At 51.5% G+C, this 25,897-nt stretch overlaps 1 protein-coding gene across 5 annotated transcripts in view; it reads right to left on the bottom strand.

Moving 5' to 3' along the window:
* Positions 1 to 24,209, bottom strand: part of DPYSL3 (dihydropyrimidinase like 3) — a 28,547-nt gene extending 4,338 nt beyond the window's left edge. Inside the window, exons 1-11 of one of the 5 annotated variants that reach the window (XM_058848615.1) lie at positions 16,632 to 16,829; positions 15,752 to 15,799; positions 15,135 to 15,643; positions 9,856 to 9,944; positions 7,435 to 7,619; positions 6,247 to 6,411; positions 5,975 to 6,036; positions 5,505 to 5,585; positions 4,349 to 4,417; positions 1,825 to 1,945; positions 987 to 1,143 (exon numbers count right to left, since the gene is read on the bottom strand). In XM_058848615.1, the coding sequence (XP_058704598.1) occupies positions 987 to 1,143; positions 1,825 to 1,945; positions 4,349 to 4,417; positions 5,505 to 5,585; positions 5,975 to 6,036; positions 6,247 to 6,411; positions 7,435 to 7,619; positions 9,856 to 9,875 (860 nt within the window). In that variant the 5' untranslated portion in view covers positions 9,876 to 9,944; positions 15,135 to 15,643; positions 15,752 to 15,799; positions 16,632 to 16,829. Of the gene's footprint in view, positions 1 to 986; positions 1,144 to 1,824; positions 1,946 to 4,348; positions 4,418 to 5,504; positions 5,586 to 5,974; positions 6,037 to 6,246; positions 6,412 to 7,434; positions 7,620 to 9,855; positions 9,945 to 15,134; positions 15,644 to 15,751; positions 15,800 to 16,631; positions 16,830 to 23,860 lie in introns of those variants that run through there. The other 4 variants (XM_058848614.1, XM_058848616.1, XM_058848611.1 and 1 more) reach the window with 4 other exon arrangements.
* Between the last annotated feature and the right edge of the window lie 1,688 nt (positions 24,210 to 25,897).

Raw genomic sequence — 25,897 nt, 5'->3', positions numbered from 1 at the left:
TGTCAGGACCGACACCTATGAGCTGCAGGGACCAAGAATTGCTTGTGTCCTCTTTGAGGTCTGGGGTAAACTGGAAGTGGAAGGTAAGTATTAGAAAACCAGTTCAGCAGCAGGGCTCACATCTCCTTGCCTGTTGTTAAGATCTGCACCTATATCATACATCCAGCATGCGCTGAGGTATCTCTTGTTCATTGACTACAGCAAAATGCAGCATGAGCTGCATACTCAGACCACAAAATGCACTGGCACTTCTCTTACACCCAGACACAGCATCTCCACTCTGGCACAGGTTTAAACCCATAATGTGCTCTGCTGGAGACAGAGTTCATCTTGGTAGAGATGTTTCCAGAATTACCTCAAAGGACATTTCCACTTACAGCCCCTCAGTGTCAGCCATCCCCAGCTAACAGACCAGGCAGCACACGCACAACGGGATGTACAAACATGGGCTGAGAGTGCAGTGCGATGCACACGTGGCACACAGACAGGGCCAGAAACCTGCAGTGTCCTCAGCTGCTGCCATCCCAGCCAGGTGTGCAGGAGCTGCTCCTGAAGGTCTCCTGCATTCTGCAGGCTCTGCTACTGCTCACCTGTATAGGTGTGTGAATATATCTGCTTCGTATTTAACTGGGGTACCCACCAGCCTGTGAAATCAGCATGCCAATCCAGGCAGCCATTCCCCACTTCTCCAGCTTGGTGAATCATTCCACTGAAAAGTCTGTTTTAGTTTGTCCTCATTTCTTTGTCTTCTTCAGGGCATTTAAAATGGTTCACGACCACTGGTATTTTTCTCATTAGCGATGTTAATCTTATGGTGTCCTCCCTCCACTCTTGAGGAAAAACCAACACGGCTTGGAGTCCGAGCCATTTCACTGCTCGGTTCATTACACACCTACAGTGAAGTGGTTCAGGTTGGACTAACCTCTTTCTTCCCCATCCAGAGTTCACTTTCCCCTAGCAGTACCCTCAGCAGGGTTGTCACTCACCTGGCCAGGAGGGAGTTAATGTAGTCAGGAGTGGTTGGGTCTGGGCTCAGTGGTGGAGAGATCACAAATGCCGCAGCCTTCGCCCAGTTCTTGCTCCAGTAGTGTGTTCCATCAGTCCCCAGACTAGCTGTGATGGGCTCACCAAACACCACAATGCCTGGAGAAGGGCACAGAAAGAACAGTGCTTCAGTGGAGCCTGGTGGCATTCTCAGCTCCACAACACTACCAACAGCTTACCACGTCCCAAGAATACCTAGATCCATGCCATCATCAAAGGGTCTTCCTGCTGAAGGGCACAAATTCTCATGCACCTGAATCCCCTTCACACCTCCTGGGACAGGGGCACAGAGCCTTCTGAACAGAGCAGTGCACATGCCCACACTTGTGGGGCATCCCTGTGCTCCAGCATCACTGACAAATGGAGCTCACAGCCACCTGAAAAGGCACCCAGGCACCTCCAAGGAGCTAGTACTTCAAAGGGAGGCCAGAGCTATCTGCAGCAGCTCAACCCACGTGCACTGAACCAGTGTCCTCACTGAGCCCTTCACAGCTTCAGACAAAGTGTGGTGTTTAAAGTGTTGCTCCTACCGGTGCCCCACATACTGATGTTACCTGAATTGACAACAGGAGGTAACTCCATGTGGCCTGCTGCAGTGTCACCTGCCCTTCACAAGTCAGGCAAACTCCTAAGCTAACTGCTCCCTAGCAGAAGGGGAAGCACTGGACAGCACTTGAAGCACAGTGCTGATCTTGGCAAAACCACAAGGACATGAGTACCACATAATCCCGCATCCTGGTGGCAGCAACAGGGCTGAGTGCAGCACCAGCTGCCACTCACCTTTTTTTCTGGCTTGTGAGATGAGGTCAGCAGCACTTTTGCTCATCACTTTAGTCACGTAGAGAGGACAGTTGGTCTGGCTGGCAATAGTGATGGCCCGGAAGACAGCTTCTGCTTCCAGCTGGAAGAGAGGATGGCACACAGCTGCAGAGGAGCACTAGCTGGGCAGGGAGGAGCCCCTGTTACTCTCAGCACACCACTAATTGCTGCAGACACCCTGTGCCCTTGCTTTTACCATTGATTCTCCCGGGGCAGTTTAATCAGGGAGATCTGAGAAGGGAAGCTTCCCTCTGCCCAGGGCCTGGCCCAAAGGCAGGCTACAGTAACACAATGCCTGGCACAGGAGCACTGCCTGAACCCTGCTCGGGGGCCAGCAGAGCTGCGTCTGCTGTTTTTTCCACTGCCTGGTTCCAGCTCTCCCGACAGCCCAAGGAGCCCAGGGACTGCTGCCCAGCCTGCCAGCACATTGCACGCTGATGCCAGGCAGCAGGAAGGTCCAGCCTTTCTTAGCACTGCCCTGCTCCAGGCTGTCCCATGGCTGCAGCAGGTTTAACCAGATGTCCCTGCCACGGGAGTGCAGATGCAGAGGGGTGCACACTGGCAGGCTGCTTGTCATTGAGGCCTGCCCATTCTGCAGTGCAGCTGCTGCTTGCCCCAGCCTGCTGACAGCTGCCCCATCTCACTGTTCTGCTATTAGTGGAGGGTAGATTTCCACCAGGAGGGATATCTTTGGACTGTTACATCAGCCTATGCTCAGTCTGAGCTTATCCCCAGAGCTCTCCAAGTGTTTGCTCTACAATTTGGCTTCAAGTGTTGGCTTGAGAAAGTTCAAAACAGAAGCCTTAAAAAGACACAATGATCCAGACCCCAGGGCAATGCCTGGGACCATGCCAGCCAAAATGTCCCAGGGCAAAGAAGCAGAGCACTGCATCCAGACACACATGCACTCCTACGCCTCTCAGACTTCTGCAGATCTATTTGCTGTACAGTGAAAAGAGGTTTTTCTCTTCTTAAAGACTCTTTAAATAGAAATTAAGTGAGAAGCCATTTTTCATCACCATACTTATGGGCTGTAGTAGTTGATGGGGTTTAACATGTGGACAGGAGCAAACAGCCACCACTGCACTGCACCCCAAAGCAGGTTACAGTCTGGAGCAGCATCATCCTGCCCTACCAAGTCACCATCACCACCTGATGGAAGAACGTGTCTTTAACCCCCGCTGAGGTCCCTCCAGGACAGAGAAGACCCACGGAGCCACAGACCACTCTCCTAATGCTTTGCCATTGTCCTGTGGGCTTTATGGGGTAGCAGGGTCATTTGTGCTCCACCTAACATTTTCCCAGGTAGATTATATTCTGGAAGAAGGACACTGTTTATTTTCAAAGGCAATGACACCTGGATTTGTCTGAACAGGTAATATCTACAGGCCTTGTACTGTTTTCACTTGCCTTACACTTTAATGGCATTTCAAGATCAAACACTTAACAATGTTTTGTTGGCTTTGGATGAGATCTGCACTGCTTACGGTAACAGGACAGTTCTCAAATCTGGGCACAACCACAGCATCCCGTAATTGCACCTTAGCTTGCCAACTAGTGGCAACAGGTTACAGTCATAAAAATAAGAGGGACTCTGAGCCACTGTATTTAACACTGAGACTCTTCTTTGTACAGGAAAATGCTTTACATTTTGTATTTCAAAGAGAGTAAGTACTTTTATTACACTAGGCCATTTATATTGTTACTAGCCCTAATACAGCCAACTTCCTACATTTTTCATTTAAGCCAACTGATTTTATTTCAGTATTTAAAATATTTTAAAATATTAAATTTAAAGTATTTAAAATATTTAAAATATTTCATATTTTATGAAATATGCTTAATTATGAAATGTGCTTCCCTGCTCAACTTTGCTATTACACCAAATTCCTATAGTTTTCTTCTTTCATATGCTGTGGGAAATCAAAGCACCTCTCAGCAGGGAGTTATGTGAAGGAAACCTATCTAAAATTAGACTCAACTCATATTAATGGACCAAACAGAAAAATCCCTGCAAGCTAAAATTAGAAGTAATCTCATTAGTGTTCTGACAATGATTTGTAACCAGGGAATTCCCCTTCTCTTTCCCTCCCATTCCTTCTACCAATGGCTTTGTCCACCTGATTCTGAAACACACTTTGGAGACTAAGCAGATACAAAGCAAAAAGAGGCTGGAATCTGTCAGCACTTAGATGTGAACAGTGAATTCTCAGAGAAACTAAAACTCATCATTGGATTCTTCTTAGGCTTCTCACATGTGTGGAGTCACCTATATAAGACAAATGCCCCCAGTGCAGCCTCAAAGACTGCTACAGCCATACAGACTGTATGACTCCTCTTTGTGAGACTCAGAACAAGGGCTTCTGTCTCTGCTGGGCAACTTTCCTGCCCTGATGCTTGCCTGGCCCCACTAAACACACTGAGCCCTACTGTGACTAGGAAAACTCTTCAGAGAAGCAAGGCTGAACTGTCCTCTGTATCTTACCTCCTCAGGTCTGCTCAGCACGTGGCCTTCAGGGCCTGTTATTCCCATCTCCAACATCCTGGCTTGTTCCTAGGACATCAAAAGAACAGAGGGATATTACAGGACTGAAACTATCAACCAAAAAAGCAGATCCCTTCTGTGTCAAGCCCTTCCCTCAGCACCCTATGCCCTGTAGGACCATCAGGCATGGTGAGAGGCTGCTGTACCCTCAAGGGATTTGAAGAAGAAGGGAACATGGGGAAATGGGAGGGCCGGCACTGACTTAAACTTCTTCAATGAAACAATCACAATGTGGAGACAAAAAAGGGCTACAAAACTCCCCATCCTCTCTATTTCCCAGGTCTGTGAAGTGCTACCAATTAGTAATTCTGGGGCATTTTATTATTAGGCAGGTGCTAAAACAGAGATAAGCTCTGGCCAATACCATTCCTCTGACCACTCGGTTTTCATGTGAAAGAGCCATCCAACTGTGCAGAGCGGCTCTAACAAGTCCAAACAAAAACTGAATCTTGTGGTCTGAAAGATGCTCAAAGAATGACCTCTTGGTCCATGCTCTTTCAATTCCCAAGAAGAAGAGAGAGAAAAAAACAAATAGTTGCAAAGCTTACCTGAACAACGTCTTCTATGTTTTAATGAAAATCAAAACATTTGGACCTTCTGTCATCCAGCACCAATTACAACACAGGAGGCCAATGCACACTAACCACCTGATCACTAAACCACATCCCTCAGAACATCTGCCTTGTGAATCCAGCTTCATTAGCCACCTGTTTGCTTACAGGGAGAAAATTTCTCTTGCCAAGGCACTTCTCAATGGACTTTACCTCTCCTGGCTCGTTATGTGCAAGGCAAAGGTCTCTGCCTCTCCACACTGAAGACAGCTGCAGCTGGAGCAAACATATCATACCTGATGGACACTCATTTCCATTTAGGTAATTGCTAATGCACTGTTTGTGATTCGCTTATGCACAATGTATTCACAACAAAAAATCTTGCTAACATTGATATTGCTGCTGAGCACCAAAGGTTTGGTTTGGGTTTGGGTTAGGGTTACCATGCATAAGATGTCCAGCTTCAGAGCCATTTTGCTAATGCCCCACACCAAATCTGCCTGATACAGATTTTCAGTTCTTGCATGCCAGAAGTAGTTAGTTACCTGTGCAATTATATCCCCATTTTCTGCATGAACTTGAGCTATGGCACCCAACTCTGCCAGGCAGCTGAATATCTCATAGAGCTAAAAGAGAGACAAGAAGAAATGATTACTAAGCAGGCTTCCCATGGCCCTTCCACCCATGGCCCTGGCAGCAGCAGGACCCACTGTAGCGATGGTAGACAGAGCTCTGGCCGTGCAGGGACCAGCTCTCTGTAGGATGCGGTTGCCAGCAGATGCTCCTGGTGATCTCCACACTAGAGCTATGCCTCTGCCTGCAGAACAGGAGCCCAGCCAGCCCAGAGCACAGCCTGGGGCAGCCCTGCACAAGCAGCCAGGGTAGAGGACAGGAGCAGCAAGGCCTGGCCAGGGGCAGCAGCCACCAGCCTTATGACCTGCCCCATGCCCACCACGGCTGTCACTCCCCACTGCTCCTTGAATCAACACAACCATGGCGGTGCAGGGGGTCTCACCTCAGTGTTGGACATCTGGTACAAATCCTTGTAGGCCATGTACACCATGAAGGAGTTAATGCCTGGGGCAGGGCAGAGAGGAGAGAGAGGTGAGCTGGGTAGGTGAGGCTGCCTGCTCTGGCCACCCTCCCCACCAGCTGCCCTGTGGGGCACAGCTCCCACCGGCAGCTGTGCAAGACCCCACAGGCACCCAACAGCGCAGCCACCCCTTGCCCTCCCTGGCCAGGGGACAGGGCTGGCCAAGGCCAGTCAGGAAGCGGCAGGCAACGAACCTTTCTCCTGGACCATGGTGTGCAGCTCCTGCCTGACGTGGTCACTCCAGCGTGGGATGTCCACATGCAGTGCATAGTCGCAGCAGGCCTTGCCATCGGCCCACTCCCGCCACCGCTCCAGCGCCTCGGCCAGGCTGGACTCCGGCTCTGGCACCACGTGCTCCACTGCAGGGGCACAGCAGAGGAAGGGCTGGGCAAGGGCTTCCTAGCTGGGCCATTCCACCGTGGCCTGGCAGCTCCACCACCCCAGGCTGGTCTCTTCAGTAGCTTCAGGGCAGCTCCCAAGAGTATCCTGTCACCTTCACAACATGCCTTGTATCCTCAAGTGCATTTATTGGCAAGAAATTGCACGGAGCCTTTGCTTAATGGCCTCTGGCACAGGACCAGGGGTTTTCACATGCTTTTGCTGAGAAACTGGCTAGAAGCTGAAGAACCTTTTCTTTCCCCCATCCCCACTCCACCCCGTTAGCACACAGCTTCCTCCCACACTGCAACACTAATGCACCTTTTATTGCCCAGCATGGAATCTCGATACCTTGCCACATACCATTTCACAAAGCATATTTTTTTTGGCACAGAGGAAGGAAAAACGGTGTGAGGAGGACAAGGAACTCAGCCCTTTACTGGAATGATCAACACTTGCTCCTGCATCCCAAGAAACCCTGCAGTGCACACAGCTGTCACCACCACACAGGACAGCACCTGGACCTCAAATCAGTGCACAGCCCTAGCATCCTCCAGGGAAGGACCTTAGAATTCCCATTCCCTTTTTGTTAGCACTGTTTATTTTTGAGCAGTGTGGGATGCCAACACACTGCTCTGTTCCTCTGCTCAGAGACACCTGAGCATCATGCTGCCCTACTGTCATTTAACAGAGAAGTTATGTCATTGTTCCTTTCTGAGGGCCCCAGGGGCAACAGCAGCTGCAGACAATCACTGCAGAACACAGGATCTCCAAGGGCAAGGGGTCCTGTGCACATCTGCTGTCCTATCACTTCATCATTACAAAGGATCCAAAGATTCATCTGAATCCCTAGACTGAATTGACAGAGATCACAGAAAATATGAACACTGTCATGGACTTTGAAAACACAGAAGACTGGGAAAAGCACAGAAAATAGAAAGAACTGGGTGATCTTACAGGAGCACTGAGTGGTGTCATGTACAGGCCATGCCTGCTGCACTTACTAATCATGGTGGTTCCACCAGCCAGAGCTGCTTTTGTTCCTTGGAAGAAATCATCCACAGCGGTCATTCCCTTGTATGGCATCTGCAGGCGAGTGTGGACGTCAATTCCTCCGGGGATCACCATCTTCCCATTGGCTTCTATGGTTTTGACCCCTCCAGGAACAATCAGGTTGTCTCCGATCTGCCTGATGAGATCACACCAAGATACTCACACAAAGGAAAACTAGGCACAACATAACCTCTGAAGAGCTCAGCCAGGGACTGCCAGGGCAGCTCCCTGCCAGCAGGAACACGTCACTTTGTCCTGCTCCCAGACCCAGGTTTGCCAGAGCAAAATCACTCCACTCTGCAGCAACATGCAGGATTGTTTGGCTTGCTTACACCTACATTGTGCTTAGTCCAGAGGTGGCTGCCATCTGTCCAGCTGCTCTGCAGGTGACTTGGATGGCACCTGCTGCCTGGGGCAGGCACTGGGTTGGGGTAGCTGGGGAGTATGGTGTGATGGCAATCTCTGCAGTGTGTGCTGAGAACCTGCCTAGGACACCTCACACCATACAGGCTCACAAAACAGGCTCTGGCACGCATTTCCAGCATAGCACCCAGGGTGCATGCTAACAAAACCCAGCACCAGCCCTGCTTCCAAGTGAGCTACACCCTAATCTCTCCTGTCTCCCGTCCTTCTGCCCACCCTTAAGTAAGGCTCAAGTCTGAGCTTACTTACAGAGAAAGATGATTTCCACTGTAATGCCACAGCTGCTAGGGCAGCTCAGGACTTATCAGGGACTTGCAATGCTGCTGGGAAACAGCTCAGCAAGTGCCCAGCCTGACTGGCTGCAGCCTGCTGCGCTCATGGCACAAGCTGCAAGCTCTGGGCTCACTGTCTTCCCAAGAAGTGCACGGCTCCCTCCTTTCGCCTTGTCTTTTCTGTGACCCTGAAGGACAGGGTCCAGAAGCTTTGTTATCAGCAGGACCACACTGTAGTGAAGGCAGCCAAAATCACAAGTACCTAAAAATGTCTTCCGAAAACAGGAAATCTAGAGAGCTCCAGAACAAATCCACTAGTAACCTGATACACAATTATAGTGCTCTGCAGCCTGTCCTGTTTGAGCCCAACTTGACATATCCAGCCATCCTGCTGGCCAAGTCACCTGAACCTCAGTATTCCCCTTCTCAGGCCCTGTCCCCTCAACTCCTCTATGTGTCCATATGTTCAACTCAGCCTTCAAATCTCTTCCTTCAGAAATCCTACTTTCTTCAAGCCTTTCTCAGTGCTCCTTGATAAATCAAGATTAAAGATAAGTTGGTTTTAGTGGAAAACTAATTTCCTTGGCACACTGGGGAGGTAAAAATGAGAAACAAATTCCATTTTTGCATTTCATTCAAGCTGAGTCACTTTGCAGATTTTTTTTTCCCTAGTGTAACAAAAATTCTGTGGACAGAACTGCTCACTTTACTGTCCTCACAGCAATAAACCAGCAGCTCTTCTCACTGCTTTTATGGAGATGAATTAAAGGTTTTTAATTGCTCACTGTATTCTTTGCAGAATTCACTTGTGAGAGCATTTCGCTTCCAAGGCAGTGAAATTCTTTGGCCTCAAGACTGCAGATGAGGCTCAGTGATTTGCCCAAGGATACAAGGAAAACATGCGTCACAGCAACACCTGAAGCTGGCTCTGATCCCAAGCACTCGTCAAGCACAAATGGTCTTGTCCACCAGATAAAAATACAGTCACACTTCTTGAAGTATTTATCTGCTGCTGGATTTTTAACATATACCACCCTGGGAAGGCTAGATATTTAACTCTTACCATAGAGCACACAGTGCCTTTTCAAGTCTCTGGGCTATAAACTGTCATGGTTCTTTCACTTGACACAGTGTGGAGCTAGCTCCAGCACAATTCCTTTGCCAAGTTTGAATGGCAGCCTTTAAACAATGGAGGTATTCCTGCAGCTCTGAGACATACAGAGAAGCTGGGGGAACCCAGAGGTTTCCCTGCAATTCCTGGAAATCTCAAGGACGCAGATGACTTGCAGCACAGCACTGTCCTTGTTAGTGCTAACAAACAGGATCCTGTGTGGGGTCATTCATGCTAATACAGTTAACACAGGGCAAAACAAAAGTCAAAGATAAACCTTGTTCCTGGTGCAATTCGACACAACTTTGCTGTGCAATGGACACAGTATCACAATCCCACAAGCCTGACTGCAATTCAGTCACTGGAGCTTCTCTGAAAACACATCAGACAATGTTTGTGCTTACACACATTGTAGAGAGTTGAGCCTCTGAATAGAGAGGGTTAACAAGTTACCAACTTTTACTGCCTGGCAAGTTGGGCACAGAACACATCCACAAAAAGCCAGTAACTACCCAATCTGAAGCCGGTTTGAGGGGAGATGGAGATAATAGAAATCCCATACTTACTTTATGAGGCCATCCTCCATGTAAATGTCAGCATAGAATGACTGGTCATCATTGACTATCCGCCCTCCTTTAATAAGGAGACGATCACTCTGAAAAGGGAAGAGCACAGCAGCTGTCAGGAGCACCTAATACACATGCTTCATTCACTTTTGACTGAGAGGGTGGTTAGACACTGGCACAGGTTGCCCAGGGAGGTTCCAGATGCCCCAACCCTGTCATATTCAAAGCCAGGTTGGTTAAACCTTTGAGCAACCTGGTCTAGTGGGAGGTGTCCCATCAGAGGGGGTTGGGACTACATAATTACTAAGGTCCGTTCCAACCCCTTAATATATTAGGATTTTATAATTCTCAACACTCTGTACAGGTGCTCTCCCACTGCTCACCTCAACTGTCAGTGCTGCAGAAAGGTCACTGGACCTGTGCTAACACTCCAAACAACAGTACAAGAGCAAGGATTGAAAATGTCATACTTCTAAAGCTGTTTCTAAGTGGGATAGGGGGCTGATAGAAACACCACCGAGGCAGACTGAGCACAAGGGAGAGTCACCAGAGACATAGCAAATACGCTTCCATAAAATGTAGAGAGAAGTCAAAACCTTCTAAGCCAGGGTATTATGCACATAACTCTGCAGGCAGTATGAGCCATGCACCAGCATTCAGAGCAAATTTGTACTAAGGGCATGTCTTTAAATCTTGTCCAGATACCGTGTAAAGTTACATTAAAGGAGACAAGTTACTCTCTCCTCTGTTACCACCTTGCAAAGACCACCAACAGGACAGGCAACCACCTGGTAATCTGTCACTCTCCTGCTGTGCTTGGGGTAATGCTTCTGAGGCATTCCACAGGTTTATACAAAAACCAGGAGGCACTGGACTGCACTCCAGTCTCATGATTTACCACCTCTCCTGCTCTTCTTTCTATTAACCGAAGTGGCCAGCAGCCTTCTCCAAAGGAGCACAGCCAGACAACAGAGGAAAACCCCAGACAGAATTGTGCTTATGCTCTTCCTGCACTCAGACTTTTGGACCAGGCAACTCAGCATGCACTGATGGGAGAAGATGGGCACTGTCCTGTGGGGAACAGACCCTGTCCAGAGGAACTGGGAAGGCTGAGGTCCTGCTCTTTTACCTACCACCACCTTCACAAGTCCACACAAGCAGCTGCAGGCAGTACGGGGGCAAACCAACTGATCTCACATACGCCTGCTATGGATTCAGGTGACATAGGCTGTGCCAGAATGCTGTCTACCTGACTGCTTAAAACACCTCCAACAACTCTTCAGCTCTTGATCACAGCTTACATTCCTCTCTGTTACCCCTGCTGCCTACAACCCAGGTTTTGACATGTATATATACTCCCCTTCCACAGTCTGAGCCTGAGCAAGGGCCGACCAGAGCCTTCAGCGGGGTTCACACGCCAGCCTCACCCTGTCACGCTCTTGCATGGTTAAATGCCCTGCAGGGAAATGGGTTTGCTCTCCACCCGCCACCCCTGGGGCAATTTTTGAAGTATCACCACTGTGGTGGGAATTTGCAGCTTCCTGTCTGTCAATAGAAGGATGCAAAGAATACTCCTGCAATCCGGCAGCAGGCAAAGCCCCTAGCCCCGCGTGCGTTTTTACAGCAACCTCATCCACACGCAGCCGAGACAAAGGAACTGGGTGGGGAAAGGAGGGGAATGCCGGCGCTCAGCCCTGCTGCAGCCAGGGGCGGAACAGCCGCGGGCTCCCCGCACTGCCCCAGCAAGGGACCGCTCCCGGCTCCGCGTACAGCCGGCACCGAGCCCCGGCAAGGACCGCTCCACAGCCGGCACCGAGCCCCGGCAAGGACCGCTTCACAGCCGGCACCGAGCCCCGGCACCCCGGCAAGGACCGCTCCTGGCTCCGCGTACAGCCGGCACCGAGCCCCGGCAAGGACCGCTCCACAGCCGGCACCGAGCCCCGGCAAGGACCGCTCCACAGCCGGCACCGAGCCCCAGCAAGGATCGCTCCACAGCCGGCACCGAGCCCCGGCACCGAGCCCCGGCAAGGGGGATTTACCTTCCGCGCCCAGCACGGCCCATAAGGAGCCTCACCTCCCACCAGGAAAAGAGCTCACCTGAGCTGCTCCCGATTCTCCTGCCACTTACCGTCCTCTCCAACAAGCAGAGCCGGGGTCAGCCCCGCTTCTTCCCTGACCCAAGCTAACACATCAGGCAGAGGTGTGCCAATCTGTGCTGTCTAAGGGGGTCTGGAAGCAAGGGCACGTCACAGTCCCCCATGCACAGCTCCTTCAAAGATCCTGCACTGACGCTCCTCCACGAGCACACGGAGATCCCGGTCCTGCCCGGCGACCTGGGGACCGCAGTCACCTCCCGCGAGCAGCGGAGGCACAAGGACAGCTGTGTGCGCTGGCTTGGCAGTCCCAGCTGCTTGGGCCAGAGCACAGCTGTACTACACCTCTTCCCATGGGGCACATGCTTAGCTTTGGGGCTGAGGACCCTGAGCACATACACGATAACAAAAAAGTCTCCCTCCCCAGATCCACTAACAGCAGTCCTTTTCTTTTTCTTGCCCTCCACAACTTGCTTTCTCGAATTCCTGGAGCTGGTTCTCACTAGAGTGTGGGAGCATCAGCAAATACTGAGGCTGGCCTGCCCTTCTCTGCACATCAGACAAGAGGAAGCCACGGGAGTCTGGTCCAGGTAGCACTGTTGAAAATTTTATTTAATTTTCTTTATAAACAGAATTATTCTTTAATTTTATTTATTTTTCTAATGTATTATTACTGAATAAACAGTTAATACGAGTTCAAGAAATATGCCTGCTCCACACTCACAAGAGGTCATTCTGTGGCAGATGTGAAGGGCTGCTCAGTACTAATTCTGTCAGTACACAAAACTGAGATATCTATAGTGGCTGAAGCACAAACAAGGCATCCACTCAGGAGATCAGGCACTGCTGGCACCTGCCGTGCCCACCCAACAGTGAAGGGACTGCACCAGCACCCACCAATTGCAAGGAAAAAATGCAACTAAGTTGAATAAGAAAAATCCAAATGACACGCCTGCAGGCTCTGGCATGGTTCAGGAGTGTGCCCAGGTGTCAAGAGGCAGGGAAAGAAGAAAGAAAGAAAGAGAAGTAAGCAGTTATGAGGAAAATTAGTCTGATTTAATATCCAGGCTTCTGCAGTGCACACTACCAGAGCAGCCTCAGACCACAATAAATGCACTGTTCCCATATCAGGGCTCACTGTGCCTCTGTACACCCACCACGGCTCTTGCCAGCCAGTGTCAGGCTGTGTCATCAGCCACCGAGCAGAGGGAAAAGCCCTCCTGCACCAGGAGCCACGCGGGCATGGCCAGGGAGGGAGCAGCCAGTGCCCGGTGCTGCACTGACCGTGGCTGCACACAGCTCCGCCTGACCACTGGCACTGCCCTGTCAAGCCCATTGGCCTGACCTCCACTGCTGACCATGCCTCCAAAACACTCAGGCAGCCCGTGACAGCTCATCTGCCACTGCTGCGGTGATTTCTGTGGGGATCCATTTCTGCAGGCACAAGGGATGCCTACGAGGCCAAGCCTGGAGCTTTCCCTCTAGCACAGCTCTGCCAAAACCTGCTGGATTCACCACCAGCCCTCAACACTTCTCCATGCTGGTAAGCCTTTATGCAGAACTCCCCATCTCTCTGCCTGTTTGCATTTGTGATCGAGCTTTCAAATCCATTACCCATTCCCTCATGCCCACACTCTGCTCCTGATGGCCTTAAGCATCATCTGGTCATTTTGAGATCCTGAAGTATCAGGTGGTCTCTTAACATTTTTCAGAGTGATGCTGCAGAAAGAAAGGCAGGCAGCACTTCCAGAAGGCTGCTGAACCCGGCCAAGAACAGTGCTCACCTTGTTTACGAATCAAAAGGGCATAATTAGGGGAGCACAGAAGCAGGTGTATGGTTTTACTGCTTTTTCCCTTGTAAAAGCAGAGACAGTAATTGCAGTGGTGTTTTGTCAGAAGCTCATGTTTCCTCCTTACTAATGTACCACACAAGAGCATGGAAAAACCCCTGGCTAGTGTCACAAGGAGAGATAGCTGCCAGCTACACCATGATTTCCTACGGTTTGTGGCTTAGAAATTATATACTGATAGCTAGCAGTTCACCAAAATGTCTTGTCAGTAACTGAGGCTTTCCTCCCCACGTGTACCTGATACAACATACTGCCCAACACCACACAGATCTCCTTGTTTTTAGAGGTGGTAGAGACATCACAGAAATGGTGTCTGTGGGTTCAGCAGGGGGATTGGGGTGGGAATGGCTCATACCAGGAAAAAAATATAGGATCTCCAGGCAACCTGGCCTAGAAAAGGATTTTATGACAAAAGCACAAAGACTGAGTAATTTTGACTCAATCAATAGTTCTGTTAACAGGTATTTTGTGAAATCAGGACAAGATTTTAGTCTTCCACCTCTCTTTCTGCATGAAAACATACTGTGGACAGCAAAAGGGGAAATACTTTCATTACTTTTCCAAACAGCCAAAGAAAAGGAACCAATAAAATGTCTCTCAACAGACACACTACATCTGAAATTACGATTCTCCTGAGCTGGGCACCCTAGCATCAGCACACATGCAAAAAGTAATACCATGCTTAGTGGTCCCTGATGCAAGGTGCACAACATGAGACAGCGAAGAGCAACACGTCCATACCAAGCTGATGGAGCCACCACTGAGAAAGCCAGAGTTTTGGCTAACCTCCCCTCCCCGTGTTTCCTCCACTATGCAACTGACAGACACGTCTGTACTTCCCAGCCTTCCATCAATGACTACGGTTTTGCCTGTCATGCTGTCACACACAGCTTTTGACCAGGCTTTTACAACTCATGTTGGGAATAATTTCCACAGAAATTTATCTCACACTAACACATGCACCACTCACTCATGGTCCTGGCCTCTCCACTAAAATGGCTGTCCTAGAAAAGATGAGAAACTGCTGCAAACAGATACAAGAGGCTAACTATGGTTTTTCAGATTTTACTGGGAGAAACTAACTACAAATACTGATTGCAGCACTGTTGAGTACAAGAGGAACAAGGAGGGAGTGTTTCTGCGTTTCCAGAAACACACCAGGCAGTTGAAACAACATATGTTGGGAAGCACAAATACCCAGTTTTCCAATACATCCTTCATGAAAGCCCAACCTGCCTATTGCTTGGGTGACAAAAGTGAGGAAGGCACTGCTCCTCTTGTTTGTGAGCTGTCCCTAATTCAGTGCTATCAGCTCTGAGATCTCTAGGTGAGTTACCTGCCAGGGGAAGTGGCTTCTGTTATTCTCTGTATACTCTCATGCTCCAGACCTCCACTGCTATGAATACAATGCTTTAGATGCTTTAAATGTAATGGGACAACACACTCTCAAAACTCCCTCTACTAATAAATACAGCTTAGGTGACAATCTGCCATCCCCATCAGCTGCTATATGTACTGACATGCAAGAAGATTCTAGGGCAGAAATCTAGAAAGGAATAAACAATGCTAACAGTGCCTGAGGGGCACAATCAGTGGAAAAGAACAGAACCAGCTTTGTTCTAGGGGAGACACTGGAGCTGAGTTTTTATTTCTGCCACTCCATTAAAACAGAGGAGACTATCCACCAATCAACTTCACTTCATTGCCTCCCCTGAGTTCCCTGGTCATTTAGGCAGAATTCCATGGCCATTTCTGCCACTTCAGCCGGAATATGATGCTGCAGAACAGGGCCAGTGAGTCATGGAGGGTCATCCTCAAGCTGTAGAAGTCAGAGGAGAGAGCTACCTGTAACATCAGTAACACAGACACCATATGCCTGCAGCATTTCCAGCTTCAGCAAAAAGGGAAAGGATTTAATAGGAGTAAATTAAGCAGCTCGGATGATTTTGTTACCTTAGAGGAGAGAGCTGCCATTGAATCCCAGAGGAGCAGCTAAAAGCCCTGCATATTGATAAAACATATCATAAAGAAAAAGCCCCAGAGAATGGGAGAAATCCCACCTGCAGCAGCAATTGGGGTGTCTCCATGGTGGTCTAAGGATGTAGAAAATGCAAGATGTGTAAAGCCATAATATCACTTGTGAAAGCATCTGAATATAGGCTGACAAAATAATTTCTCTTTACAGTGGTCAAGATCTTAGTGCTTCTTTGTGAGCATTTTGTTCACATTTGTACGTGCAAAAGAATAATGGAAGTCAAGTGATTTGCCTTTCCTTTTTTCTTCAGAGGGCAGAGATGTCCTCCGTAGAAAAATCGGGAGCTACAATGAAACCAGCGAAAGGCAACAAGATGAAAGCCCAGACTGCCTTCCCAGGAGCAAGCCCTCTGCAGAACTGCCGCGCCAGAGATCAGAGCAGGAAAGCCCCAGAAGGAGCGGCACGGCAGGGCACCGGTGGCACCGGGGCTCCCGCAGCCCCAGGGTCAAGCCGGCAGCCTCTCCCGAGCGCCGCACCTGATCCGGCGGGGCCGAGGAGCTGCTCGGCGGGGACACCGAGCGTGGGGAGCGCCCTGCGGGATGCCGGGGCAGCCGCCCGCCCCCTCCGGCCCCGCCCAGGGGGAACCCCCAGCGGCATCGGCTATCGCAGGGCACCGGCCACCGCCGACGCTCCAGCCCGCGCCGCTCTGCCCAGCTCGGTTCACCGGTGGGGCCGGGGCACCTGCGCGGGCGGCGGCTCTTTGTCTGCGCGCCGCCGCCGCCCCGCTGCGACCCGCAACGCCGGCACCGAGCTTCCCCCCCGCCCCACGAGGAGCCCTGCCCCGCCCGCCGCACCCACCGTGATGCGCGGGATGTTTTTCTTGCCCTGGTACGACATGACGCCGCCCTGTCCGGCCCGACCCGCCGCCGCCGCTCGTTGTGTCTCCGCGCCGCTCCTCACAAAGGCGAGCCCGAGCCCGAGCCCGCCGCACCGGGACAGCGGCCCCGCCCCGCGCACCGCGCCGCCGCCGCCAGGGGGCGCCCGGGCCCGGCCAGCGCAGGGCGCGCCCGCCCCGCCCCGCTCCGCTCCGCCCCCGCTCCACACCCGCCCCGCCCCGCCCCCGCTCCGCTCCGCCCCCGCTCCACACCCGCCCCGCCCCGCCCCCGCTCCGCTCCGTTCCGCCCCCGCTCCGCACCCGCCCCGCCCCGCCCCCGCTCCGCCCCCGCACCCGCCCCGCACCCGCCCCGCTCCGCCCCCGCCCCGCTCCGCCCCGTTCCGCCCCCGCCCCGCCCCGCTCCCGCCCCGCTCCGCCCCCGCCCCGCTCCGCCCCGTTCCGCCCCCGCTCCGCACCCGCTCCGCACCCGCCCCGCCCCGCCCCCGCCCCGCTCCGCACCCGCCCCGCCCCGCACCCGCCCCGCTCCACACCCGCTCCGCCCCGCCCCGCCCCGCTCCGCCCCGTTCCGCACCCGCCCCGCTCCACACCCGCACCCGCCCCGCTCCGCACCCGCCCCGCTCCACACCCGCACCCGCCCCGTTCCGCACCCGCCCCGCTCCGCACCCGCTCCGCCCCGCTCCGCACCCGCCCCGCCCCGCCCCCGCCCCGCTCCGCACCCGCACCCGCCCCGCTCCACACCCGCACCCGCCCCGTTCCGCACCCGCACCGCGCGGCAGGTGCAGGCACCGGCAACGGGCACCCACCCCGGGCACTGATACCGGGCACCGGCACCGAGCATCGACGCTAGCAATGAGCACCGAGGTCGGGCACCGGCAATGAGCACTGACACCAGGCATGGACGCCGGCCCCGGCACCAACGCTGTGCAGTCTCCATCCAGCCTGTAGGGACGGCCCATGGGAGCGGCCACAATCGGGGCTCTGTACTGGCCGAAACTTTCCACGTAACACTGGCAAGTACAATGAACGAGGTCATTGTAACAGAACAGGCTTGTCTCGAGCTGCTGCTATGGACCTGCATCACCTCAGCTTCCTTTCACATGCACAAGAACTGAAAACATTAAAAAATAATAAAATACACCACACATCTGGCTCCAAGAATCTTACATGCCATGCAAACACTACAAGTGCTGGCAAGGACTCTTCCAAGGACTTCTCCCCTTTTCTTTGCTGTGACTTTTGCAGGAAGGTTTAAATGGTGGAATTGTTCACAAGTACTCCGCGTGTGCTGGAACAGACACTGCCAAGCTGGGCCCACAGCCGGCCAGGACCATGCCAGCAAGAGCTGTACCACAACGGGATGAACTCGTCTACCCTTTCCTGCTTGCCACAATCCATCATGCTGCCAGCAGGTCCTAAGAACCGTGGCCACCCTGAACCTTGCTTTCTCTTCCAGGCCAGCTGTGACTCCACTCTTGTGCAGAGCTTTGAACACCATCAGCAAGATGCTCCTACAGATCCTGTTGCCAGGCAGCTCCACTAGGAAAATCTTACAGTCACACCTGGCAAGGACATTGCTGTAAATCCAATTCTACTTCCAGGCAGAAAAAACAAACCATCTGACCTGGGTGACCAACACCCAAACCCTCCCTCCAGTTTGCTTTCTGAACTAGAACCCAGCAATGGCATCAGGGCCTGACAAACACCCTGCTCACCAGTGCATGCACAGGCAGAGCCATCTCACAGCACAATCCCTGACACTGCAGCCAACTTTGGCTGCTACAAAGCCCCAAGAGAAGTGGGTGACAGCAGCATGGACTATCAGTACCATGTGCTCTGCAGTAACCCAGCCTAAAGCTTTTATTACCCACTGAGTCTGTTACTCTGTGTGCTTCTGCTGAAGTTCTTCGATAGTTTTACTGAATATGTATTTATTCTAAACTCAAAAACTTTTCACCAGTTTGTAGTAAAAGTCAGCACATGCTCAACATACTTACTACTACCAGGATTGTGAGAATACTGACAAAATTGCAAGGACTGCTTGGCCCTCCTGTTTCCCTGTCCCAGCTCCTACTGGGGAGTTGCTGCATCCCTGCAGTCAGCAAGAGATGCTGGAAACCTTCTCCTCCATGGCAGACCCACAGGCAGGAGATGTCTGCAAGCACCAGACAGGGAATGGGGGAGCAGTGCTGTGCCAGAGCCTCTGCAACTAAAAGCCTGTGGGGAGAAGATCAGGTACCAGACCACACTGTTCTTGTCACAAGACTGCAGTGTGTCAAGAATAGGTCCTGGTCTCTACTGAAATTAGACTGGCTGGGGCTGGGAGGTGAGAAACAGCCTCAATTCTTATCACTCAAAACTTCACTCATGCATTTTCTGCAAAGTGTATGAGTATTCCCACGCCTGGTGGGGATTAACTTTGTCTAGACTCAGTAACAGAAAGAGCAGCAGTTAATGAGTTAATAATAGATAAATGACTATGCAGATGCTGCTGACTTCAACACTTGGACAGCTTCAAGAACCGAGCTTGCATCAGCCCCCTGGATGCTGGCCAGCCACAGTGACTTCAGACCCCTCATTTGAAGAGATGTGCTTTCTTCAGGGTTGCTATGTGACACTCACACAAATACAATCAAACACCCTTCCCTGGGCCCAAAACATTCAAAACAGAAAAAAACTTTTTCCATAGGATCTCTTCCAGGTGCAGTGCGTAAGGCACTACTCACATGCTTCAAAATATCCTCTATGAAAAGCATGGTCAATCGGAAAGTTACCTAAAATGGCAATCCTCAGAGCTCAAAAGCTCCTCATGGCTTCAGGTGTTTGTGGACAGCCACAAGTGGGAGAAGCAGGGTGAGGAGCACCAGTGTTGTGAACACAGAATAGAAGGCCCATGCTGCTGCAAGGACTTTGGCAATAAAACAAACCCAGCTCTGACTGTGCCTCAACAGCCTGGCTCACCCCCCTCTCTGGGGACCAGGAGGCTCCTGACCTGGCTCTAATGCAAAGGAAACAAACAGATCCAACCAGCCCTATGTGTCCATGACCAATGACTCTAATACAGGCACAACCAGCATTCAGTGAGTATCACCGGGCATGGAACAATCTGGGCTCAAATGCCATAATGTTCAGCAGATTTGCCAGGCCAGCCTTTCCCCAAGCATATAATCTCCTCCTCCCATACATACCCTTTGCATGAAACCATCCCCTCTGCTCCCCTAGCAGATGAGCTTTCAGGGGATAAGTTACCTCAGAGGCAGTGAAGCCAAGGAACAGAAACACCATCCCTGCAGCGAAGTGGGAAGTCCTGTGCCCCGGAACAGCTCCTGCATCCCAAAGGCACACAGAGAAGGTGTCCTGGCAAGGAAGAGGCTGTTTCTCTCATTGCCAGAAATAAATAATGTCGAAACCAAACATGTTCAGTGCTAATATGTGTACACAAGTGACTGCTGATTCAAGACCAATTAATCCAATTTTAGCCTGATCCTACAGAGCAATGAAGTGGCCTTGAGCTGGGATGCTCAACAAGTGTTTTTCCTCTCCTGGAGCTGGGTCAGCTCAGTGACCCATACAAGGCCAGGACTGGGAGGGAGCTGCAAGCTGTGGGGGCTGGCCCAAGCACACAATGGGACTGGTCACTGCCAGGGCCCCTGCCCCTTAAGTGGTGGAAATAACCTGTGTCCTAGCACAAGCAGCCAAAGAACTGACTCTTATTGCTGTGCTTCAGGCATCAGATTTCTTAAAAAACACAAACACATATATGTGGAGTTTTTTTCAATAAAGACCTGAATATTTAGCATTCAACTCCATGAACTGTAATGCAAGTTTAACTGTTGCATTTCTTGTGTGGGAACTAGTTCAGTGGGTTGGATTTGTTCCTATTATTTGTAAAAGTAACAGATCTAACATAACTCCAAATTATTCTCTTATAAAAAGAACAAGTAAAACCAAAACACAGATGCTGAATAGGATGATATTGAGGTGATAAATTAATGCTGTTGATGTGTTTTAGGATCTCTTCCACAAATTTGGGATTTTAAACTGCTAAAGGCAGTGCACAACTGCAACTTCAGGTTGTGCCAAGTGGCCTTGTGAGGCACAGACTGCTGCTGGTGGGTGTTCCTGCTATAAATTACTGGTAGTGGAAACCAAAAAGCTGAATGCTGAAGTCAGAGCACATTTTATAAGTGTCAGAAAAACGAAGAGAGAATCAAGTTAATCCAAGCTTTGTTCTCCATTTGAGGCAGCCCTGCCTGTATTTCCAGGGTGTATCACAGCTTGATATCTAAGTGGTATTGCACAATCAGACGTGTGTGACACTGGCTGACTGCCAGGAAGAAGCCAAGGACTGGCTCCTGCCTGTCTTCTGGAGGGGATGATCTCTTCACCTGCTTTCACTGCCCGCTACTTTCCCTTGCACTCCTCTTCCCCTTCCTCCCCAGCCAAAGCTGTCCCAGCCTGAGGTGAAGCCACAATCCCATGTTTGTGGGACAACAGCCAGTTGCATTAGAAATGACAGCTTAGCTGCAGAACCATGCAGCAGGAAGGACCAAGCGTCTGGGTGCTAGCACCACGTGCTCCTGCCTGTGTGACTGCACAGGAGGGTGAAAATGAAGGGTCTCTGCACAGATGAACAGTGAGGAGGAACATGGAGGAGGCCTCCACAGGCTTCTGGTTGACCATCCCAGGCATCAGGCACAAAGTGTAAGGCTCCTTCACTGCTCCTCAAAGCCCTGTTGCCTCTGCAAATGCCCAGTATTGCAGCTCTCCAGCTCTCCAGTTCACACATCATCAGCCTTCTGTGAACATCCTGGCCACAGGAATTCAGAGAGTGTTGTCTGTGACCTACAGAGAAACTCTCTCTTTACTTCATGATAGTAAATTGAACATAGTAACCCACTCTTGTGAAACAAATGGCATGACAGCTCTCAAAGAAAACTACAGGACACCTCAGAAGGGTAGAGTCCACACTGACTACTACTGATGAAAACCTGCACTGAGTTAAATCACTCTTGTTAAAAACAGTCTCTGTGAATAGTCCAGATCAGCACTGAATCTGGTGCCCCAGTGTTGCTCCTCCAAATCTTAAGTGTTGTGCAACAACTCTTGCGGCAGCAGATCTCATTAGCAGGGAAGTGGACCTCCTCCTTTGAGCAAAGAGCACCTGAAAGGCATATCTCTTGTTCCCCAGGAAGCTCACCAATCCACAGAGGCAGCTCCCCATAGCCACAGCCTCCACAGTAGTCCCCCTGGCTCCTACCCTAATGACTGTCACTCTCTGTCCCTAAATCCACTGGCAAAGCTAAAACTCCCACTGACAGAGCAAAGGTACAGCTCCCAGCTGCTCTCAGCTATATCCCCATTATGACTTCAATGTGGCCAAATATACAGCCTAGGTTTTGTCCCTCCAATAGACTTTGTGATAAAACAAAGAGAGGTTGGATCATGTGCCTGGGTCTGTATTATGCTGTCCAGTTGCCTGACACCACATGTTATCACCAGGCATTTATTCACTGCAGTTGTCTCCCTGTAGAAATGTTGGTGCTTTAATTGTAATTAATGTCATTATAGGAAAAAATAACCAGAAAGAAAAATAAAGGCGTGTTGGTCTGTTGTACTTCCAATAAACTGTTCACTGCAAAAATTAGAAGACAGATCTCTGTCTGCTGTCCTGGGTGCAGGCAAGTCTCTCACTTTCAGCTTCTCTAATATAATATAATACAAGTTTCTTGGGCAAGAGTGGGTGACTTGAGCTCTCTCACTGTTTCTTAATCTGTGAAATTATTCAAAATTCAATTTGCCTTGACAAAAATGCCTTTGTGTGCCCTGAGTCTGCCGAGTCCAACACAGGCAAACTCCCCATGGCTGTGCAAGCAATGGGGCTCAGTGTGCACAGTTCTTTTCCCATTGCACTGTCCTATTCTAGGTAACCCCAAACCTTGAAAGCCACAGTACCAAGTCATACAATTCCTTCTAGCCATGCACACGCAAAAACACATGTATGAAATTGCCCACCCTCTTAGGCAAGATGTGCAGATAAAAGGGGTTTGGTTCCTGATGCTTATCAGCTGAAGGCCTCAGAGGAAGAAATCTAGAGGCAGAAATCACCAGGAAGAGAGGAGCTACTGAAGGAAATCCTCCCCTACAAAACAGCGGAGAGTGGGGTCTGCGTAAGACCTTAAAAGGGAACAAGGCTTTTTTTGAATTTTTGGCACAGCTAATAAAGAAAAGCTCACAGCAAAGCACACAGACAGACTGCCAGGAGCTTCAGCTCCTTTTCCAACAAGCAGCAGCAAAAGTTGTTAATGCTGTGGTCTGCAGCTGCTACTTAAACTGCGTGGACAAGGTTGGTACTGACAGGAATCATGTTTGGGGTAATGTTTTTTGCCCCTGTTAACAGTTGAAAAAGTAACCTTAAGATGGCTATTAAAAAGTTTAGCCCCTAACAAAATTATTGACCAGCAGCACCAAATAGCCTTACTTGCCTGATGCAAAAATGAGCCACAGGACCACTGAAATCCCAACCAAGACATTCACTCAACACTATTAACTTAATAATTTTCTTTCCCAACTGCTAAGTGCAAATAGGACCAGAACCAGCACGGCAAGCCATCTCACCCTCCAGCAGGACTATGCTGTGGAGCTGGATGGATTAGTTTATCACGTTCACTTTGGTGTAAATTGAGAAACGTTGTGCTTAGTGATACCTTCAACACTGTCACTTCCAGATCAATGTGCCGTCCCCCACTGCTGGTGTAATACTTCTAATTTATGTCCATAAGAGATAAAGATCTGCGTGGTTTGGAGTATCAGCTCCAAAATCCCCACTGTTTTGGGTTTTGTTTCCATGTTCGGTGGGGCGGGAGTAGGTATTCTTTCATACAAGAATAAATCAACTCCTGCACCAAAGCGAGCCAGCGGCTCTACCTCCCGATGCCGCGGAGAGACCGCGGACATCCCGCTCGGCGGGCGGAGCTCCGCGCACCGGGGACGGCCGCGACGCTGCCGTGCGGCGGGGGACGCTGCGGGCAGCCGCGACGGAGGAGCCACCGCGACGGAGGAGCCACGGCCGCACCACCAGCGGCTCCCGCAGGGCCAGCCCTGGGGGCGAGCGGCGGTCGGACCCACCCGCGGCCCCGCCCCGGGGCCCGCGCCCGCTGTCCCGGCCCAGCCCCGCCGCGCCGCCGGCCCCTACCCTGTCGTCCGCGGGGGCTGGCTCCTGGAGCCGCTCTTCGCCGGAGGCGGCGCGGAGGTCGCCAGCAGTCGGACTGGGGCCGGGGGCCGCGCAGAGCGGAGGGTCGGGGTCGGGGTCGGGGTCGGGGCCGGGGCCGGGGCCGGGGCGGGCGGGCGGGGGGGCGCGGCGCTGCCCAACGCGCAGCGCCCCAAAGTCGAGGGTCTTGCTCTCGAAGGCGCCCTCGACGCTGCAGAAGAGCCCCCCGCGCTTCTGACGAGGCACGGCCGCCGAGCCGGGCCGCGCCAGGTACACCGGCAGCTCCTCGTCCTCGCGCCGCCCGTCCGCCGCCATCCCCGCCGCGCCGCCAGGACGGGACGGACGGGGCGGGATGGGGCGGGACCGGGCCGCGGGCTCGGGGCGGGGCGGACCCGACGTGAGCCCGAGGGGCGGTGGGACCTGGGTGGGTGGTGTTCGCCCGGACCCGGTGTCGGTCTCCGGGCTGGGCGTTGCTGTGCGGGTCGCTGCCGCCGGCCGCCCTCCTGGGACGCTCCAGCCGTGAGGAGCAGCGGACGCACGGGAGCGGCTCGCTGCGGAGCACGCGGGGCGCTCGGCGGATGGGCTGTGCCCGGACGCACCGGCAGCAGCCCCGACAGCCGCGTGTCGGTTTTCCCCCGCCGGTACCGGGTGCAGCCCACAAAGCAGCGTTTGTCACAGGGCCGTGATCCCTGCACAGGCGCTGCGCTTGGGTGCACGCCACAGCCGGACACAAGCAATGTCCCCTGCAGCTCCCGAACGCGAGCACGGCTGTTCCTGACTGGCCGCGCAGACAAAGCTCCGTGTGTTGGCTAGTTTAAAGTGTTGCTTTGAGAGCTCCATTGCAACTTCATTTCAAAGTACTGGAGGCCCGAAGGACAGCCAAGACTGGGTCTTAAAAATGCTAATGGCTGTGTAACAGTAGTAGCCTGTGAAATCTATCGGGAGCACCAAAACTGAAGCTTTGACTAAAATCGTTTTGCCACGTGCTCATTTCTTTATCTAGAGTAAGTGTAGAAGATACCTGGGCTCTACATCCTGTCAAGTGACTTCTCACACCACATTTTTGTGTTATGAGACGTTCAGTCATGCTTTTTTCAACCTTTTCTGCAAAAACAGTGCCATTATCTCTGCCAGTCCTCCAAGGACTGGTGGTTCTTAAGGAAAATCCACATGGAGCCTGACCCATCATGAAGAAAAATGACCCTGTGATTAAGCCTGGAGAGGCAGTCTGGGGGCACTCAAGCCTGACAGGCTTGAGGCTGTGTGGGAGGAAATGGTTTGGCATCATTTCCCTCCTTTTGCTCACTGGGAATCAGTCTGCTTTTGTAACTGGACTTGTACTGGTGTCATTAACTGAGTCCATTTTTTCTCCATCTAAGTGGAATAATCTGCAGTAACCTGAATTTTTTACTAATTATTCAGGTCTAAAGGGTTAGGAGAAGAGAGAATGCACTAAATATAAACAGACTGTGTCTGCAGACTTGGAAGAGTTACTTTAAGAGCCTTGTCCTACACAGCACAGTGAAATACTGGTCAGTGTCTGCCCTTACTTTCTCTAAAGCAGCACTAGAGAGGGTTGCATTTGGTTGTTCTTGAGCTCTTACATGAACTTTAATATGCAGCTGCCCCAGCATTGTGGCTTCATGATGCTCAGCACCATGAGTGTCATACCTGCACCAGAGCCCCACGGCCATCTGACCAGGATGTGCCAGGAGAAGAGCCCAGCGCGGTCACGTTTTAGGTGCAGGGGCAGCAGCAGGGGCAGGGAAGGAACTATCCCTTCAAATAGCCAGAACACATTTGTTCTGGAGTTTTTTCTATTCCTATTCACCTAGCAAATGTTCTTCCTCTGTAACCGGATGCTTAGCAGCAAGACCAGATGCTTAGCACCAGTACTGGCCAAACAAATGCACACGAAGTGCTGCCCACCAGGTCTTTACCTTCCTAAGGGACTGCCTTAGCATAAAGGAATTTAACTTCCACCTGCTGCAGGTGGGATCCACTGAATAGAAGAAAAGACCC

This window comes from Poecile atricapillus, chromosome 13, assembly GCF_030490865.1.
Source record: "Poecile atricapillus isolate bPoeAtr1 chromosome 13, bPoeAtr1.hap1, whole genome shotgun sequence".
Classification (NCBI taxonomy): Eukaryota; Metazoa; Chordata; class Aves; order Passeriformes; family Paridae; genus Poecile; species Poecile atricapillus.
Note: the sequence above shows the minus strand (reverse complement) of the source record. Positions and strands in the feature narration are given on the sequence as shown.